At 40.5% G+C, this 19729-nt stretch overlaps 6 protein-coding genes and 1 long non-coding RNA gene across 10 annotated transcripts; 3 read left to right on the top strand and 4 right to left on the bottom strand.

Annotated features, from left to right (window-relative positions):
- The first annotated feature begins 101 nt into the window (after positions 1-101).
- Positions 102-2739, top strand: LOC124200078 (serine/threonine-protein phosphatase 6 regulatory ankyrin repeat subunit B-like). Its single transcript, XM_046596173.1, has 6 exons — positions 102-338; positions 407-492; positions 561-989; positions 1055-1240; positions 1319-1561; positions 1661-2739. The coding sequence occupies exons 1-6, from the start codon at positions 257-259 to the stop codon at positions 2231-2233; spliced, it is 1599 nt and encodes a 532-aa protein (XP_046452129.1). The 5' UTR covers positions 102-256; the 3' UTR covers positions 2234-2739.
- Positions 2535-6040, bottom strand: LOC124200066 (tyrosine-protein kinase Shark-like). Its single transcript, XM_046596152.1, has 13 exons — positions 5727-6040; positions 5511-5648; positions 5281-5445; positions 5016-5203; positions 4689-4932; positions 4258-4628; positions 4088-4199; positions 3902-4002; positions 3695-3841; positions 3518-3626; positions 3279-3450; positions 3083-3209; positions 2535-3022 (listed from the first exon to the last, which is right to left on the bottom strand). Exons 1-13 carry the CDS (start codon positions 5836-5838, stop codon positions 2768-2770), a joined length of 2241 nt encoding a protein of 746 aa, XP_046452108.1. The 5' UTR covers positions 5839-6040; the 3' UTR covers positions 2535-2767.
- Positions 5998-11711, top strand: LOC124200099 (RING-box protein 2-like). The gene is made up of 4 exons (XM_046596205.1): positions 5998-6110; positions 6276-6467; positions 11375-11487; positions 11555-11711. Exons 2-4 carry the CDS (start codon positions 6299-6301, stop codon positions 11618-11620), a joined length of 348 nt encoding a protein of 115 aa, XP_046452161.1. The 5' UTR covers positions 5998-6110; positions 6276-6298; the 3' UTR covers positions 11621-11711.
- Positions 6293-9723, bottom strand: LOC124200069 (facilitated trehalose transporter Tret1-2 homolog). The gene is made up of 5 exons (XM_046596158.1): positions 9567-9723; positions 8424-9163; positions 8235-8358; positions 7346-8175; positions 6293-7273 (listed from the first exon to the last, which is right to left on the bottom strand). The coding sequence occupies exons 2-5, from the start codon at positions 9111-9113 to the stop codon at positions 6995-6997; spliced, it is 1923 nt and encodes a 640-aa protein (XP_046452114.1). The 5' UTR covers positions 9114-9163; positions 9567-9723; the 3' UTR covers positions 6293-6994.
- Positions 11712-16520, bottom strand: LOC124200065. 4 transcript variants are annotated; one of them, XM_046596150.1, is made up of 19 exons: positions 16396-16497; positions 16280-16327; positions 16169-16208; positions 15701-15914; positions 15449-15611; positions 14902-15077; positions 14777-14835; positions 14382-14740; positions 14225-14315; positions 13999-14157; positions 13752-13933; positions 13540-13684; positions 13323-13473; positions 13107-13249; positions 12842-13036; positions 12631-12774; positions 12397-12557; positions 12094-12304; positions 11712-12017 (listed from the first exon to the last, which is right to left on the bottom strand). In XM_046596150.1, exons 1-19 carry the CDS (start codon positions 16480-16482, stop codon positions 11875-11877), a joined length of 2871 nt encoding a protein of 956 aa, XP_046452106.1. In that variant the 5' UTR covers positions 16483-16497; the 3' UTR covers positions 11712-11874. The 4 variants fall into 4 exon arrangements, with proteins under 4 accessions (XP_046452106.1, XP_046452107.1, XP_046452104.1 ...); XM_046596151.1 differs by having other exon boundaries at positions 14382-14728; XM_046596148.1 differs by having other exon boundaries at positions 14382-14835; positions 16423-16520.
- Positions 14991-15965, top strand: LOC124200102. The gene is made up of 2 exons (XR_006877151.1): positions 14991-15130; positions 15196-15965. It is a non-coding gene; the product is annotated as an uncharacterized LOC124200102 (long non-coding RNA).
- A 659-nt stretch (positions 16521-17179) lies between the features above and the next one.
- LOC124200084 lies at positions 17180-19343 on the bottom strand. Its single transcript, XM_046596183.1, has 10 exons — positions 19186-19343; positions 18931-19120; positions 18763-18869; positions 18619-18703; positions 18378-18553; positions 18170-18287; positions 17928-18102; positions 17769-17858; positions 17512-17663; positions 17180-17451 (listed from the first exon to the last, which is right to left on the bottom strand). The coding sequence occupies exons 1-10, from the start codon at positions 19244-19246 to the stop codon at positions 17253-17255; spliced, it is 1353 nt and encodes a 450-aa protein (XP_046452139.1). The 5' UTR covers positions 19247-19343; the 3' UTR covers positions 17180-17252.
- Positions 19344-19729: the final 386 nt, after the last annotated feature.

The following is a 19729-nucleotide window of genomic DNA, read 5'->3' as shown; positions in this document are numbered from 1 at the left end:
TTACAAACCAATTACTGAAATAAATGTAAAATTAATGTTAGTTAAAAAATTTTCACATTTTAGTTTTCCGATAATCGATATCTGGTCGACATCGATACAATACACACTATCTAGCAGACCACGACAGTTGAGTGTAATATAAACAAAGAGGCGAAGAAAATCGTCAGTTGACTTATCAAAAAATCAAAACTTGCACATTTAGGGGCACAACGAATAAAAACATAGCTTACCCTTTTTCCACGTCCGAGTTGAAATCATGGAGAATGCCGAAGAGCTGGTCTATTTGGCAGTTAGTAATGGTGAATGGATGGATGAAAAATCGTTGCAATTGATCAAAAGTAATTTGTTCGTGTAGGAATTGTTGGAATGTCACAGATTTAAATAATTATGTTTGATCTATGTAAAGGTGTTGATATCAACAAGCTGTGCAGATCTGGAATGACAATTCTTGGGCGGGCTGCACAGCTAGGTCTGTTTTTGTTTGTAAAACAAGTAAGTTTACTTTATAAACAAATTTAATGTCTCTCAGACTTGTTTGGTAAACAACTTTCATTAAATAGGTTTTGCATAGCTCCCTACAATACAAAGCTCACTTTCCATTAACCAAGTGTCGTGGACATAGAAGACCTCACCATCATCACTCAAGTGGGAGTGTTACTAGGAAGCATCCAGGAACTTCATCTTCTGAAGATGATGATTTCTTTGATGGAAGATGCACTTCATTATGCAAATTAATGGAAGCACCTTTGGGAATAGGGATGGACCCAATTATTTGTGATGTGAATGTATCAGATTCTTATGGAAGAACAGCATTGCATTATGCAGCAGAACAGGGACATGCTGATATTATTGATGTGCTTCTGGTAGCTGGATCTTTTGTGAATGCAATGGACTTTGAAGGAATGACTCCGTTGTATCTTGCGTCAGCACGCGGGAATTTAGAAGCCGTCCAGGCGTTAGTTCAGCATTCAGCAAACATTAACTTAAGGGTGGGTCGGCCGTATTCATTTTACAAGTAAAATCTAAAATGCTAATTTCAAAATTAATATTGAAGGCCACTGATAAATCAACACCTTTGCATTCCGCTGCAAGCAGAGGGCAACTGGAAATTCTTCGGATTTTAATCAATCACGGCTCTAAAGTTGACACCCTGGATTACTCCGATCGAAGTCCTTTGTACGTGGCCGCTCAGCGTGGTCATAAAGACGTTGTTGAAGTTCTTTTACTAAAAGGGGCCAAGGTAAACGGGTCGTTTTAAAATCATTGTGTTGTTTCGTCCTCTGTGTAGATGAGATTGACGATATCATGAATTTAACAGGTTAATTTGGAAGAAATTCATGGATACACGGCATTGTGTGAAGCTGTTTGGCAGAATAATACCGACATGGCTGAATTACTTGTTAGCCGAGGGGCTCGTGTGACCACGCAGTCTCACATGTTGCTCCACTGCGCTGTAACACAGGGAAACACTGCCATGGCTAAATTGTTATTGAACGCCAGAAGCGTTCCTAACCTTCGCGATGATCATGGCAACACGCCTCTACTTTTGGCTGCAAAACAGGTATTCCCTTCTACAAAAGTTTTCACTATATATTTACTCTATAACTGAACTTTCTGTTTTATAATCTCAAATTCACAATTAATCTCTTTTATTTCGTAGGGTCATCTAGCGATGGTTGAGCTCTTGCTAGAGCACGGAGCTAACCCAAACTATCCCAACGCACTAAGCGGCGTCCACCCAATCCATGAAGCTGCCCAATCCATGAGTGATGAAGACGTGAATATTTTCGATCAGATTCTGGAAACTTTGCAGAAGTATGGTGGTCGTTTAAACATTGAAAGTTTTACTCCTGGTGATACCCCTTTGCTACGTGCCGTCGTACATCATCACCCTGAACTAGCAACGGCTTTGTTTTCACGTGGTGCCGATCCCAATCTCAGTTCACTCTATTCATGTCCTGTTGACATCCTAACATTAGCCATTCGAAATGGTTACACTAGTTTTGCTAAAGCACTTGTTCGTGGTGGTTTAGATTTCAACCGAATTCGCGTTGAGCCCGACAGTACCAACCATTGGCTAGTCCAGTATAAATCTAGTCCTCAGCCGCTACTAGATTCTTGCAGACTAGTTATCAGACGTCAACTTGGCGAATTTGTTACGCAAAAAATCGCAAATTCTGCACTACCCGAACATTTGAAAAGAACTATTTTGTTAAAGGAATGCGTTCGATAAAGTCTATCATTATTATTGTCAACTTATATATTTGGGTTGCCGCGTCATATTAAGGTAATCCAAACTGAATATTTTGGTTCAATTTCGAGCATCTGTCTCCTAGAAGTAAGCTGCGAGATTTATTGATGTTTTTCTTTATTGATATGTAAAGGATAAAACTTTTTTATCATACATAATCTTCGTGTATTTCCAGATCTGATAAAAGGGTCACCAAAAATTAATCTCACTTAAAACTGTAGCCTCGACTCGCAATTCACATAGCCTCCAAGTCACACATGCATGAGCAATTTTGGTTGATCTGTTTTCTTAATCACATTTTTTTGCGCAAAGGAAGATGCATTATGCATTTGTACATTCTGTGTTCTTACACCACACCCAAATTATGACATTCCGTGTCTCGTGATAGGAAATGAGAACAGTTTTAAAAAAGGCACCGTAACGGTTTAAGAATAAAGTCGTGGATAAAAGGAACATTTTGTCATTCAGTTTCTTAATTAAGTCATCTGCTGCTCAGCAGTAAAAATGCTCTACTGTTTAGACGTCTGAAACCAAAAGATTACTGTTAGATGTGTCAATGAGATTGTCAAGCGTTTGTTCAGTCGAAGCAGTCTGAAGTAAGTTTTTAACATTGTCATATTCGGCGCTAGAGGCAAAATGCTGCACAAGATTAGCGAACGTTGGACGATTATCCGGATTTTCCGACCAGCAACGAAGCATTAGTGAGTAGATATCATTAGGGCAACGAGCAGGTTGCGGCAGACGTGCACCCTGTGCGACTACTTCTGTAGCCTATGTGGGGAGGATGTAAAATTAAGTCGCAATCTCAATCAGATAGGAAGAAGATATTACCTCGGCGCCGGACATTTCTCCATATGGCTGCGTGCCAAAGCTGTACGTTTCCCAAAGGGTGACGCCGTAACTCCAAACATCGCTTGCATGGGAAAACATACCACAATTAATCGATTCTGGGGCATACCTACCAAATACCAAAGTTGAAATTGTGAATAATAAAGCAAAATTCTGATTGGATGTAAAATACACTTACCATTTCACCGGCCATCGTCCACCTTTTGATGCTGAATAGAAACTTTCTCCAGCACCCAAGACTCTTGATAAGCCAAAATCGCTAATTTTCGCCTGATATCGTGTTGCCAAAAGAATATTTCTGGCTGCTAAATCACGGTGAACAAAATTTCTTTGTTCAAGATAGAGCATTCCTTTGTATCAATAAACAGCAAGTTTAGTAAGGATGCGACATCACAATATAACAATTTTCAAAACTACCATCAGCGATCTGCCCAGCCCATAGAGGAAACTCGAACTGCGGACTAATTGTGTGGGGATGATCCAGCAAGTAGTCCAATAAAGAACCCAAAGCCACCAACTCTTGAACCTAAAATCGAATAAAGAAGAACAATATTACATTTCCTATCGTAAAAGCTTGACTTGGAAGAATTATACCATCATTAGTGGAGGGCCTTTGCAAAGAGCAATTAGACGGACAATATTAGGATTTCGTAATTCCATCATAACCCGTGCTTCGCGGAGAAATTCTTCTCGGTTTGATTCAATTTGATCATCACGCAGAGTTTTTATCGCAACAGGAATCTTGATGAAAACACTTAAATGATATATTAAACCGGTTGATTAGAATAAGAAATATACTACCGAGTTTCCATTCGATTGGCGCAATGATCCCCTATAAACGAAACCAAATTCTCCCTCGCCAAGTGTGTCGTACAACTCCAACTCTTCCTTCGTAACAATTCCTGTTCAGCAAATTAAGATTTACCAACAGTTTTTAAATGTGTGCCTTATTCAACCCCCCCCAATGTAAAACCATTTCTTTCTTACCAACGCGTTTAGGAACATCTTTTGACGAACTACAGACAGACTCGTTGGGTGACGGTGAACGACGAAGGTTTCGGTTTGGTAAGGGCGGTGGACTGAGTGTTTGTCTTGAAATCTGTTACAAATTTAATAATCAAATACTTCGTCCTACAAAAAAGCAGCCTTAAAATTACTGTTTTAAAAGCGAAATTGTCATCGACCACTGGCTGAGGTGGTTTGATGGGTCGTTGTAATTCGGCAGGGAGGCCATCTGCGTGATTCATGTAGTGACCCACGACGTGTTCGAGTGATTCAAGGTACGGCCCGTAATCGACGTAATAATACTGTCCTCTTTTGCAAATTTCAAAGTGAAAGACGCGTCCAGTGTAGAGCACGGAAAGAGCGTAAAATCCTGGCTTGCTCGCACTTCTCCGAACTAAGAAAAAGTTATCTTCATTGTATTTGGCGCTGCCTTCTTTCAAACGACGCTCAGTTTCCTGTCGTGAGATGGGTCCATGATACCAGTCCTCTTTTCTGGTGAACGGAAATGGAGGTTTGTAGGACTCTGTGATAAAACAGACCAATTTAAGGAAATCCATCAGCTTTGAAATAATGTGATCCATACCTAATCGTCGTGCGCATTGATAGAAACCATTTTTTCTAGCTAAGTCAGCGGGAGTTTGATCTTCTTTAGTGCGTGACAATGGTGTTACAGACATTGCCATCATGATTTTCACACAATCGAGATGTCCTCGACTAGCAGCCTCGTGAAGGGGAACCATTCCGGTCAAACGGTGTCGGATTTGAGGGCTAGCTTTGAACTCCAGCAAAGTCTTTAAGCATTCGTGATGATTGTGTATACAAGCATACTAAACAATTCAAGAGAGGTTAATCATTAAATAAGCTACAGGGAAGGGTATTAATAAATGATTTAACTACTGTTATTAATTACATGTAGTGGAGTGAGGTCTGCATCATCCTTAACATTGACATTTCCTCCTCCTTGGATAAGAAGTTTAAGAATCATATTATTCCCCAAAAAGGCAGCTAAATGGATTGCAGTCTGTCCAATTTCGTTCTTAGCGTCGATACTCCTGTAGGAGCCACCTCGAAGTAATTCTGATACTACAGTTAGGTTGCCTGTTGAATAATTGGTAGTGACCTTGATACTTGATACTAAGGGAATCTCAGACAGATGAAAAATGCTTGGCAATCACCTTCTTTGGTAGCTCTATGCAATAGATTACATCTTCCATGACACCTTGTATCAACAGGTGGCAAATCTTTTTTGCAAGGTCGGTTAAGTGGTCCAAAAATAGAAGAGCCCTCTTTCTGACAAAGAGTAATGAGAGCATCAAGGCCATGAACAATGTATCCATCTTCTGCAAGGGGACAAAAAATTTATAATGAATGTAAATTAATGTAAAAAAATGCTTCAATGGCAAACCAATTGAAAAAAATGCATCAGCCCCATGTCGATTTATTTGGTAATGCCTGGGCTCTCCTTGGTGACGAACACTTAATATGAAAGCTCCATCAACTGTGGGGCTCTCTCTCACCAAAAATAGTCCTTCAGAGTCATCTTCTGCAGGCATAAATATGGAAAAATAAGATCACAATTTTAATAGATAGGCTACAAAAAAAAATATTATTTTAAACAGACCATTAGTAAGTAGAGCTTCAGCCTCTTGCCTGTTGATTTTCCCATGAAACCACCTTAGGTCTTGGTCAGTTTCGTCTCTTGAAGGTCGTCGAGACATGGTATTGAAATTCATTTATAAAGGTTAAAAGAGCTAGATTAAAAGTCAAAATTTTTCTTCATGTTATTTTTATCAGAGAGTAGTCAAAGGGAGTTCCTTCCTGTCAGTGGCTGAACCAAAATTGAACCGAATATGCACTTGTGATTATAAGTCAGCTGAGCGAGCGCCGAGCGGGCTAGCAGACGACATAAACAATATCTCAGCATACAATTCTGAGAGCTCCTTTGCTGTGGTTTTCAATTTTTTACTGGCCCAAAATTCTGTGTTCATAATTCATATAGCTAAAAGTAAGCTTATTTTACCCATTCTTATCTTTTGATTATGTACCTGCATTCTATTGTGTATAGTTGTCAATCATATCCAATCAAACCTTAATGCAACTATTGCTTTCACTTCAATATGTCAGTCAATGTTAAAAATCATGTTAAATGTTTTTGTTTATTTTTTTACAGGTTTTTTTATTCTACTGCAGAAAATGGCAGATGATATTGATATGGAGAAATCAGTGGAAAAAACCACAGTTGGTAATGACTGTGTAGTCAAAACTGAAAAGATGTTCTCATTGAAACGGTGGAATGCAGTTGCTATGTGGAGCTGGGACGTTGAGTGTGAAATTTGTGCCATTTGCAGAGTTCAAGTTATGGGTAAGTCCCAATTTCAATATGTTTGTTAAGAAGGGTTAGAGACAAGAACTATTTTAAAGGAAAATGTTTAAAATTTATTTGTGGTTCTGGTATATTTACATTTCACAAAATATTCAGAAATTATCTGGTTTTCACATTTTCAACTAAATACTAAAGGGGTGGGGTGTCGGCAAGGTTGTAGTTATGGGGGTTGATGAGAAGTTTACCATTTTACAATGTTCTGTACCCTGCCTGATGTAGTAATGTACATAAATATTTTGGAAGATAAAACAATTAGAAAAGATTCGTAGTCTGCTGGGTATTAGGAGAAACAGTCGTATTTATAAATAACGAATCCTAATTGTTCTATTCCTAATTATAAGGCTATCTTTAAACTTTCCTGGGAAGAAATAAGGTAGAACAGAACAGATCATTCAGAGATTTGAGGAATTGAAGACATCATTTGATTAAAGAAAGGAATAGTCTTATGTACAAAAACATTGTCCGCACTGTTAAGACGTCCAACGTTGAAAAATAATTGGTCGCCTTTACAGCCTAGTAGATTCGATATCTTTTTTCGGTTTCTTTTCAAGCATACTTTTCTCGATACTCTCCAAACTGTGTCCCTTGGTCTCTGGTACGAAGAAGATAACGAAAAAGATGCTGATAAAGCAGAAGAAACCAAAAAACCAGAACGCTCCATGGGCGCCGATCGTCGCTATCAGGTCGTTGAAGAATTTAGTTACTGCGAAGCTGCAAGCCCAGTTGAAAGCTGTAGCTACAGATGCAGCGTGACCACGAACCTTGCTTGGGAAAATTTCTCCCATCTAAATTAGCCAAATAGAAATTTTGTTAGGATTGAATTTTTTTCAAACAGCCATCACATTTTAATAACGTACCATAAGCCAAGGGATAGGTCCATAACCGATGGAAAAGGCGACGATGTAGACTATGAATGTAGTCAGTGGAAGCCAACCGACGTGTTCGAGATCATGTTCAAGGTGTTGCAGAATGAAGAAGACTCCCAATGCGCCGAGGCTGATTGCCATAAAGAATCCGGATATGTTGAGTAAAACTTTACGGCCTACTCGGTCGATGACCATATTTGAGCCCAGTGTAGCCATAAAGTTAGCCAACCCAATAATGATGGAAGAGAGGTTGCTATCTACACTTCCGCCAGATTTTTCAAAAATAGACACGGTGTAAAAGATGACCGCGTTGATGCCAGAAAGTTGCTGAAAGAACATGAGTCCGAGTGAAATGAGTAGGGGCCGTAGGTAGGCAATTTTCAAAAGTTCTCTGGCTCCACCACCGACGCTCTGATTCTTGTAATTGTTTTCAATTTCGAGAAACTCGTCTTGAACGTTAGTTTTGCCCCCACGGAGCCACTGTAGAGATTCGCGAGCTTCGGTATAACGGCCTTTAGAGATGTACCAACGTGGTGTTTCCGGAATGAACCACATGAAAGCTAAAAAGGGTAGAGGAAGAGCTGCTCCGATGGCCGCCAATACTTTCCAGTCGATGTAGGAGCCCAGAATGTAGCAAAACAAGATGCCTATGTTGCCTATCGTGGTGGGCAACAGGCCCAGCGATCCTCTGACCTCCGGTTGAATAGTTTCACCCAAGTAGATGGGCAGCGTCAAGGTAGTAAGGCCCACGCAAAATCCCTGGATTGAACGTCCGGCGTAGACCATGGGCAGGTTTGTAGCAAACGTGATGAGTAACCAAGCTAGATGAAGAAAGCAAATATTAATATTTTGAATTCAATGACACTGTTGCGTTACTTACACAAAATGTATGGTGGCCCGGTAGCCATGATGGTCGTCTTCCGGCCAAAATGCTCGACAATACTTCCACCGACAATGCCACCGATTAGAGCGTTAAGCGGCATTAAGCTCCCGATCCATGACGCCTAAGAATTGAATGATTTCCAGTTAGTTTTTGTTTGGTATTAGGGATTTTAGTCTAGTTACTAACCTCTTGGTCGTTTACGGGAATAGAACTGTTGGGTTGTGTCATAGAAGCTAGGGCAGGAGAAGTATAGCCAGATGAGTACCCCTCGATCAAAGCTGCTATGGCCAGGGCCAGCGAAGCCAACACTTGAGGGAAAAGCCTTCCACGACTTTTGCGACTTGCGGGTTCCATTTTAAATGAAGGATCTGGGAACGTAATGATCTGTGAGACATTGGACAGCCTATCGTTGTCTTTATTTTCGTCGGGATTTTCCATTGCCATATTGTCTTCTTCTTTCGAGTCAGCTGGCATGATTGGATTCAGAGCAATCAACGATTCGCTGACGACCATTGAAGTGGAAGGTATAGCTAACGGGTCTTTTGAATCGGAATTGTTGAGTCGAGCTTGAGCCAACGTTTCAGCCAGCTGTTGGTAAACTACGGAAGTTTGATCGACAGTGGCTTCGCAGCTGGAACAGGAATAGGATCCAGTGGAATTGTCATCTTTAATCCACCGGTAACTTGAGGGTGAATCGGTGCCCGTGGAACTCAAGTCGCACCCACTGTCTCTGTTTCTAGTTTCACGCTTTTCGGCGGCCAGCATGATGGCGTGAATTTTACTGCTGTCTGATTCCATTTGGCAGTTTTGTCTATCTTCGGCAACAGCTTCGATATCGCACCAAATTGAAGGTTGCTGACCTAGTACCGTAGACATCTTTGGGGAGTTTTCTTTCACCTCCTAATCCACGTACGCTCTTGGACTCTCTGCAAGGTCGAAAAGTAAAGAAATAGGGTCAGCGATTAGAAACTGGGTTTCTCCAAAATCGCAAGAGAATCGGGTTTTTCCAGTTAAAACACATTTAATAATATGAGATTAATTAAAAAGTCATTTTAAACAATCACGCCTCCTTTTAAACGAATTAGTAACTAATTGTTAAAGCGCTTGGAATTTCAATCTTGCAACTTGTTAGACAATAGAATGGATTCGAGATTTAAAAATCTTAACACAGATGGTTTGGTTGTTTTAAGACAATCGAACGTCTTCACAAACATTTTACATAAATCGGAGTGTTATTTGACTTGGATTCCGCCGCTCGAGTAAACACAAAGTTACAAATAACAAAAAAAAAAAACAGAGTTTCAAAACACTAACTAAAATTAAACTTACAAATGCCTGGAGAAATAGAGGACGCCTTGAAGAGCTGTGTTGACGCAGGATTCGAGTGGATGTGTGTGATGAGCTAGTGGGGTCCGCATGTCTTTTTATACTTCTCAGCACGGCCTACCCTGCGCCGCTCGGTTTCTTCAAGTTTGTTTCATCCCTCCTTCTTTTTCATCTTCTATCGCGAGAAGTACGCTCAGCCTAACCACACGTCACATCGCCAACCCCCAAAATGTTTTTGACGAATCCTCTTTTTTCCGGTTTTTATTCCTACTGGGATCTTCGGCCTTTTTTTTTTAATCGATTTATTTTGGTTTTAAAATTAAATTAGGATTACGTCATAGTTTTCCACAGAAGGATCGCTATCCCCCAGACCCCCACTACTCCTGATTTCTATTCTGGTCGAAATCGCAATTTAAAATCAGACTCAAAAATAATTTTTCACACTCCATGAGTAGGTCAATATTGACTTTAACATAGTGAAAGTGAATTTTTAAGTTTAAGTGATGGTCTTTTGAGAGGGAGAAATTGAAAGGTTAATAACGTTCTCGGCCTAGTTTGAACCGGTCGAAAGCAGTTTGAGCAGGATTTTCTCCCCTTAATATATCAGGGGGTGGATAGGTTCTTATACAGGTAAGAAAGTTAAAAACCATAAATAGGTCTTTTGGGAGATTGTGGGCTTTCCAGCGTCGAAGTATATCGGAACCCCCTGTAGGCCTAAATGAGCCAACAAGATTTCATTAGTAACAAAATAAAAAAACCCACTCTGAATTTGCCAATAACTTCAACGTTATAAAAAGAGAAAACTGGCTCCACCTGCCGTAAATAATCGATAACACGACGTTGAACTTGACAAACTGACTTTCAATTGCTTTTGAGTATACTCTGTCTGGCTCTTGGGTTGATACCCTCCACATCTTTAGATAAGATTTTACATAGGGTGGTGTTTATCCCTTGGTATATTTCTTGTTGCCCCTTTTCCCCTTTTTGGCTTTCTTAAATATACAGGTCATAGGCATAAAAACATGGAGGGATGTTTATCGTCTTTCCACGGAGATGTGCTCCGTACCAGTTCTTTGCCTGGTACGGTGAAGGACGTGGTGGATTTCTCCCTTTTTAGTTGGAAATACGGTATCCCTCCCCCCAGAGTACCAGCCAAGATGACGCCCAAATAACCCAAGATCAAACCCCCTATTCCATAACCCGATTAACCTAAAGAAGAACAGGAATGAAGAGGAAGACAAAAATTCTTTTTTTCTTGGTTTTCTACATCTTTTTGGAACAATCGCCTTCGAGCGAGTTGTCGTTGTAACCTAACGGTATAAGAGAATATTTTTCGAGCTTCATATGAAAGACATAGTGGTGATGAAATGATATTGAGTAGTAACCATACAAAGCAGCGTGAACTTTGGTTCAAAGTCCAATGTTTAAGTGTTTTCCGGATCGAGTAACGCTAGAAGATGATGATAAATTAACAGAAAAATCGAGTAAAATGTTACAAGTTTAAATTTTAAAAGAGAAAGTCAACATTGAATTTCTTTTTTCCCTATTATGGAATTGTTTGGATAACAGGAAATTGAAGTCTAAAATGTTGTCCTAGTCCTTCGTTGGAAAAAGGATAGTCGAAGGTCGAAAGAGTGCAGTGAACGAGCCGCTCACGACCTCTCCCAACAAAGTGACGACATCGATAGCTCCGATAACCTTTTCTATTTTAAATTCTCAAAGCTGTTAGTTTTTTAAAAACTTTTCCAACCCCATTTACAACAAAGCGAGGAAAAGATAAAAATAATTTCTTTAATTTGTACTCAATTCAGATGCATGCCTACGTTGCCAGGCCGAAAATAGAAACGACAAGGAACAGGAGGAGTGTGTAGTCATCTGGGGCGAATGCAACCATTCATTTCACAACTGCTGCATGAAATTATGGGTAACATAATTGTTTATAATGTATTGTGCAAAATGAGTTAAACGTGATTTCTCGCCCTTTAATTCAGGTCAAGCAAAATAACCGCTGTCCTCTCTGTCAACAAGAGTGGTCCGTCCAACGAATTGGCAAATGAAGATCTTGATATTCGTGATTATAAAGTCACAAACACAATTCCAATCTTTTTTTTCATAATTGCTACTCATTAATACACGCAGTGTCGTCAATTTGTCTTTTTTTCACACGTGTATTTTTCCTTTTTTTTTTTAATGAAAGATTTTTCGGACTACTTGGGATGTTATTTTGTGTTATTTTCATTGATTGATCATCATGGGTTGTTAAAACAATCTATTCTGTTATTTTAATGCTTATTTTTAGGCTTCTGCGCTGTTAACGATTGAGGAACCAAGTCATCAATGCAGCTAAAGCTAGAGTCAAATGAGACAGAACTGCGCCTGCCACAGCGCTGTTGCAACGCATGCCGGAGTGGCTGAACGTGAATTTGACTTGATCCGGCGTATGGCAGTCTTTATCTGAATAAAAGGTAAAACAAATAACGTAATCATAGAAATCCTAAAGCATTTTTAAGTTAAAAATTTTAATTTGTACCTGCGCAGGGCAAATCGTCGTTAATGTTGGTGGGAGCAGCCGAAATGTAGATGTTTGAACACTGATCCGGTACCATTTTACCACACGGCTGCATGAATTTAAACTCGACGGTTTCACCGGCTTTCAATGCGGTCTTGCAGAGATCTCCGTTTCCTGGACGTTCCTTAGTGGTCGAAACGCAGAACCTTGCCATGCCGTACGTGCTCTTGAACTGTTAAATAGGGGCGGAACGCGTTACAAGTCAACACATTTAAGTACGTACTTGTTATCTCATTTGAAACTAAACAAGGAAAGGTAACTGACCCACAAGCGCAGTTCGTTGCTGCTGTAAAAACTTTCTGGGCCCAGACGGAAGTATTGGGTGGTGTAAGTGTTGAGGAGTCCTGTGTACATATATTTGGCCTCAGTGGAGTTGGAGCTAGAACTAATGTCTTTGCACTCGGGATATGTCAGACGAGCACCGACTGTTGAATGTCAACAATGAAAACATAAAGAAATTTGAAATCAATTGATGGCAAATTTTATCTTTCTGCATACCTGTAGCTAAGCGCTTGGCGATTTCGGGGGCAGCTTCGTGATACTTAGTGAACTGGGTCATGCGGATAATGTCGCGATCGAAATTGGCTACAAATGGACGAAGTTCTTCGGGATTGCCCAAAGTGGCGAACATGATGTGAACATCTAAAAATAATTGTCGTTTTACTTTTAACTTTTTTCTGACTTTTTTTCCAACATTCGAGATAATGACCTGGCATTTCGCCGAGCATTTTCAACAAAACAGATTTGATTTTGTCTTTCTCGTTTGAGATGCTGGTGGTCACGAAAAATAGGATGGCGCGAGTGTTGGTGCCACCAATTTTGTTGGCCTTTTCTGAAGACCTTTCGGCCAAAATACGAGTGCGAGTTCGATCCAAAGTGTCAGCTACACGACGTTCACTGGTTCCTGCAATTTTGGTGAGTGTTATGCGTACAATTTATGAAATTGAAATTAAATCCATGTCAAATTTGTATACCAATAGGGAGGCTGATGAATTTGCAAGCTAATTCGGCTCGATTGCGAGTAGCGTTGAGATCCAGGAAAGGAGTTCCGTCTTTACTTGACACAGCTTCCATTCGGCTGCCGCCCAGTTGGACATCCAACGCCAAAGCTAAAGCTCTGTATAACGTTTTAAATTACATGTTTTAGTATTATGATTGTAATTATTTGTTTCAAAGACATTCAGACTTACGCAGCGAGATCTTTCTGGCTGTAAAGGCTTTTGGCATCCGCGATTTGATCGAATACGAAGGTAAGATCAGTGTAAGTGGCTGGTGTAGCTTCGGCCGTCGATAGGGCGTAAGGTCCTTTGCACTGGGTGAAATCTACGATGTTTGAGTTGCCTGCAAAGAAAAAAAAAAAGTTTAAAATCCCGAAAATTATCCGTGAAACCAACAAAAATTATTTACTTAGGTATTGGTCCAAAAAAGAATTAATTTCGTTCATGGTTGTGTTGACATATTGGCCGATTTGATCCGCAGGTTTAACTCCGGGAAGAACAGTCGGAGCGCCGTCAATGCCGCGTGAGTACAGGACCAAAGCAGCGTTAAGAGACTACAATTAATTTGATCAATTAAATTAAAGTTGAATTTTTTTTTTAACTGCAGAGCATTCAGCGCACCTGTTCTTTGAGCATGGCCTGATCTACAATATCTGAGTCTCTGTAATTGTAGAGGCGGTTGCAAGCGCGGAACTTTGAGTCACCATGGATACCAGTCTCAGAATAGTACATTTCCAGGACGGCCGAAAGTTTCAAATAGCTGCTCGAATCCCAGGTAGCCATACGTTGAGCCATCAGCAAACCTAATGCCAATATTAACAAATGTTACATTCGTTTTGTCTAGGTTCAAGATTTTTCTGATTCTCACCATCAACACCACCATAAAATTCGGCGTTGGTCAACATGGAATGTTCTCTGGTTTCCAGCTTGTACTCACGCGGGCACAGTGTGCAATTCCACTGTCCTCGTGGTCCGAAACTTGGAAGGTTCTTGGGTGTTCTCAGAAGAGAAGTTTGTGCAATATCACCTAAACATGACGACGTTTTGGATTGTGGAACAGTAAAAGATTTTGTATGGATTGAACGAAAAAATACCTGCGAGCGTAGCCACCCAAATACTCTGAACAACCCTCTCCAGTGAGCTTGGCGAAAGTTCCATTTGCGGATCTTTGATGAGCTCTTTCAACTACAACAAAAGTAAAGGAAGATTTTTATGTTAATGAATCGTTTGATGCAATTGAATGGAGATTACCGGAGCGCTTTGAGGTTCACTTCCGGCAGCGATACCAGTCAGGACCGGGCCAGCTGCTACTGTGCCATACTTGGTGTGAACGATACCGACTTCCATTGGCTGAGCGGCCAAGGTTTCAGTTTGGCGACGCTTACGCTTCCAGCCGTCTGATTCACTTTCGCTATTGTCATCAACTGGGCCGTAGTCTTCACCCCCAGTCTCTACGGTATCTTCTCCAAAGATATTTTCCGTGTCTTCGGGTAAATCTTCTGGTACATCTTCTGTCAGTTCCACATCTGGCTCCTCTACTGGCTCATCTACTGGCTCATCTACTGGCTCATCTACTGGCTCATCTACTGGCTCATCTACTGGCTCATCTACTGGCTCATCTACCGGCTCATCTACCGGCTCATCAACTGGCACCTCTTCCTCATGTTCAACACCTTCGTGATCGTGCTCCGGTTCCACGAGATCCCTATTATAAATTGAATACGTCCTCAGTCTAGGTAGAGTGTCCGTCGTCAACAATTTCAATACTTACTCATCAGGTTGATTCTCATTCTCTACGACATCTTCTTCCACGTGATGAGAATGGTCAGGTTCAGAATCGGCGGCTGGCTGCTGGGGGTTGGCGAAGGACCGAGAAACAGGTGGTGCGGTTTTTTCTGCACTCGCCGTGTGGTTAACCGTGTAAGATAGCATCCAGTGCAGTGAACACTTTAATCAACGTTCACACAAAAAAAGAAATAGAAAAAGGATTATAATTCTAGGTTTGTAGCGTAATACGGCACTTGGTCTTCGCAATCGACTAGTAAAAGAATAATTATCTTTACAGGTGGGGCTGAACAAACACCTACACGAAAATGCATGGCTGTGAGGTCAAATCTTTGTCATAGTCTTTACACACGCACAGCACAGACAGTAGATAAGTTTAGAACAAGCATTATCTCTCCTTTTCTTTTTTTCTTTTTCCTTTTTTTTTCTTTTTTCTTTTTGGATTTTATTTTATAAAAATGAGTCGCCTACATTTTTGTGCCTCAAAATCTACGGGATAATATTTATTTTTTGTTTGTTGAAATTTTGTTTACCTTTTCTTCCATGGTCAATGAGGATTCCGGGAAGTCGGAAGCTGTTCCAGGTACTAGCTTCCATTGGAGGCGGTATTTGTCACTTTCAGCGCGTTCGTTGACGACCGGAACAACGTCGGGTCCAGCACCATCAGGAATGTCAATGATTCCATCGTAACGAAATCTTTACGTATTAAATATTTTTTTAAATTTTCAGATTTAAGAAAAAAGGTCTATCTGTTTTAAAGTTGGCGTTAAAGGATGAGACGGTACCTGTGGATTAGTGTGCTGGCCATCTTTCCAATCGGCCATAGAGCGGTGTCGGGATGAGCTTCGACTTTTCGGATGAGGGCTACCAAGTTCTCTATGGATGCGGGCATCCGGCGGAATTGGTCGCTGATGGTTTTGTTTACGTAACATAACGCCAAGTTGTCGGGAATGCGGTTTGGCCATGGATCGGCTGCCCAAGCCGTTGCCGCAAATATCGCTATTCGTGATTGGTAGTAAGTAAAAAGAAAAGAGAAAGAAAGATTTTTTTAAGTCAAATTTTCAGTTATTTTCACGTCGTTCATTTTTAAGACGCCGGCCGGCACTTGGAACGAGCGATTGCCACATCTCATATCTTATTTTTTCTGTAGCTTTCAGCACGAGATAAGCCGCCCTTGGAATAGTTTGTGAGCACTCAGAGAATTTCTCTTTTCGATCGACATTTTTAATTTTTTTAGTCTGTAATTTACTTACTGATGACGAGTAGAATTTTCATTTTCGGGAATTGACGGACCTAAACAAAATAGGAGAATTTAATGTCAAATCTCTTTAGCAAATTTAAACTAAAAAATTGACAATTATTACCTGAGCTGCTGTCAGTCCGTTGAGATAGATGCGCCGACCGTTAGATACCTTCACACAATGTGGGGGAAATTTTAATTAATTTATAATGTCGTTTAATTATAAAGAAATGCTTTCACTTGCAGAGGATCTGACCAACGCCTTACTTTCTCGGCAGCTGACGAGTCTAGTCGTTTGCGCGGGAGGGTATGCAGCCAAGTCACCATAATCTACATTTTTTATAGTCTTTAAACCGTTGCTACAGAGCCCGGTGTCATCTTATCTTTTCACGCTGTTCAACGGACGAACCGAAGGGTGGCGAGAGGGGCCATTTGAAACCAGAGATTAGAATAAACGCAACCCTGTATGCTTAGATAACACCAAAGTCGACAATGTCCACCCGACCGTAGGTTGCCCATTGAACCAACAAGCTTCAATTTTTGTTCATTGCACGTTACCTCACTGCAATATCAAACTAGCCCAGCGTTTCCGGCTAGTTCCACCTACCGACATAGTTTTCACGAGAATTTCATGTCTTATTTCCGTCAATCGACCCGGACATATGAGTAATGAACAGTACCTGACGTAAACTTACCAGCAATCTCATTGAGAGCTTGTTGCTTAAAAATGAATCTATCCGTTTCGTTATCGATGGTCTAGAAATAAAAACAACACATTATTGACAAAGATTTTTACTCGCAATTTACAAATCCAAGGTCTGTTTTTGCGTCCGTTCACATTCTTTGTGTGCACAAGTGTCCAAATTCTGTCTATATAAAGTTCAGCCGGTAGAATCCTTATCTTGGATTCTTGATTAATTGGCATTTATAGATGACCTTTTCATGCAGTAAGTGTTTTATTGTAATCAAAGCATATTTCTCAAAACAGTGTAATATTCAAGACAATCGCAATCAATCGAATGTATTGCTCTTAAAATCTACTTGTATTGATATTGAATTGGCAGCTTTTACAGGAAATGTGATCACGCACGTCTCTTTTAAAAAGCGATTTTTAAAATTTCGGCCGCCGGAGGAGGAGGAGGTGGGTTACCCTCAACCACTTGACGGAGTAATTCCAGGATGACGGTAGATATGGTCTGGGATAGATCGTCTTTAATGGTTTTAATAATAAGTTCAGCGATCGATTCGAAAGCCCAGTCGAACGGAGCCAATCCGTTGATTTCTATGTCGATTTGTCTGCGCACAAAAAACAATTCATTCAATTCTTTAGGAAAAATCTACTTTCCCGTCACTAACCCAATGTTGTAAATGTTGAAGTCATTGACCGTTACAGCTCCAGTTATGGCGTCGATTTTGAAAGAGAAGAAAAAGTCCACGCTACGGATTAACGCAAAGGCCTCGGCATCAGGGCCGGTTCCCCAAACTTCGACTTGCACACGATAACCAGCCTACATGAAAACCTTTGTCATTATCAGTTCATCCCGAGTTAGACCAGTATGAGTCGATCAGCTGCACAAACATGTGTAAGTATAGGGAGAGTATTTCAGTTTTACCTGCATGTTTGTGTACCCAGCGCTTCCGTTGAATGTAATGAAACGTCCGGCGTAATCAAGGGTAGCATCGGCGCTTCGGTGGATGCTGGACTGCATTCAGAAAAGGAATGTTTTTAAGTCACATCTGTTCATTAAGGTGTCAAGAGAGATGTTGTATACTAGGCCTATTAACCATCCATTGTAGATGGCGGCGTGTCCTCCAGAGATTTCAGTGTATGCATCAGGTAGCGTCTTAGGATCAACACCCGGCGTCTGGTAGAGCACCTGTCGGAGCTCAGCCAACACCTCGTCAAGGTAAGCGTTTGCGTTGCCGACTTCTTTGCTGTCAGCTAGCCTATAAAACAATGGAACAAAATGTCAAAAGGGATAAAGCGGTCCTGGAAAAATGCCTTTTAACTTACGCCGGCGAATCGGTTCCTTCGCCTCCCATATTTGCCAATGCTTCGTTGATCGTATCTTCTATCAACTGACAGAAAGGCTCGTTGATGATGGCCCATACAGCATCCACCACGTCTTTAGCTATATATTTTTTTAACAAAAGATAAGGTGAACAAAATAAATCGAACTAATTATTTGTTAATCCTCAAGGGTTTATTCATTTTTTTTTACCTAGCTCATTGATGGCAGTTTCAATGACCGTCTCCAAAGAGCCGCCTCCCAACAAATTTTCAAATTTGACTTCTAGGCTTTGAAAGGTGAAATCCAAGTGCAAATCGCGAATCTGCGGAGGGACTCCCATGCTCAGACCGGCTCCACCTCCGAGGCTTACATCGAAGACGTGTACGCTAAAACAAAAAGGTAGGGTTTTTTTTTTAGACTGGATAAATTATCAGTTAAATTAGAGATTTACTAGTAATTTCCAGAGCCGTAAAGCGGAAACAAGTTCATAATCAATCCATCCATAGCGTAGTGACCATCGATATTGAAATTGGGCACTAGAATTTCAAGAGTAATTCACAATACACTACAGCGATTTGTGTTGTTATTCTCTTACAGCTCAAGGCGAGTTCCATCGTCAGTCGGACCATGTTAGTTGAAATATTCTCGATGATGAATTCAGCCATGTGGGTCACCCACGTATTGTCCACCTGTAATAATAAACTAAACACAAAGATTCAATCACAGACAGTCTAAACAAGACACCGCAAATTATCAAAAATACTTGGCATCTTGGGACTCGAAATTAACCAGGAGATAGTCGATAAAAAATGGATCCAAAACTGGAGTGGAATCTGTGCCATTAAGCATCAATTGACGAACAAGCTCAAGAGCACCTCTGATGACATCATCAACTGGGTTTCTTGCCTGATGTAAGGCTTTTTCTGCTACAATTTTACGTTCGATTTTATCACCTGAAAATGTGTTAAGTATGTTATTGGACTTCAGAGGATTTTTCAAAAATGTCTCAAATAATTACCTTTCAAAGTGGCGCTGAAGCCAGCTGACACAAGAAGACAAAGTAGAAATATGCAGCGCATCTTAATTCCGATGTTTATGATGCTTGTGAGTCGAATGGTTTATGTCGCCTCTGCCAGTTATGCTATTATTCCGTTGACTACGCATCATAGATCGGGTTGTATGTTTTATTTTACTGCGTTTTATCAATACAGGTAGTATATTTGGTCTGAGTTTTAGAGTCTATCAATTCGATGATTGATGGGTACTATCGCTCGTGGTCATCGTTTACTGACAGCTGTCCACTTTGATCTCACATTTTCGCAATCTATTCTCTTTTCTATGCGTGGCATGTGTAGCCAACTAGGTACAACGACAAATCCTTTCAAAACATCCATCATACGCACTAGAACAAATGCCTAATATGTAACACAATGACTTATTATTAATCAAATAGGGTTCGTGAGGGTGGGTATCTTCATTTAGTCATTACAAATGTTCGTGAGCGAAAGTGACAGTTGATTTTCAAGAATTACAGTTCTGAATGTATAAATAAACTGCTGCAA

The sequence above is a fragment of the Daphnia pulex genome, chromosome 8 (assembly GCF_021134715.1).
Source record: "Daphnia pulex isolate KAP4 chromosome 8, ASM2113471v1".
In the NCBI taxonomy this organism is placed as follows: Eukaryota; Metazoa; Arthropoda; class Branchiopoda; order Diplostraca; family Daphniidae; genus Daphnia; species Daphnia pulex.
This window is presented reverse-complemented; position numbering and strand designations above follow the sequence as displayed.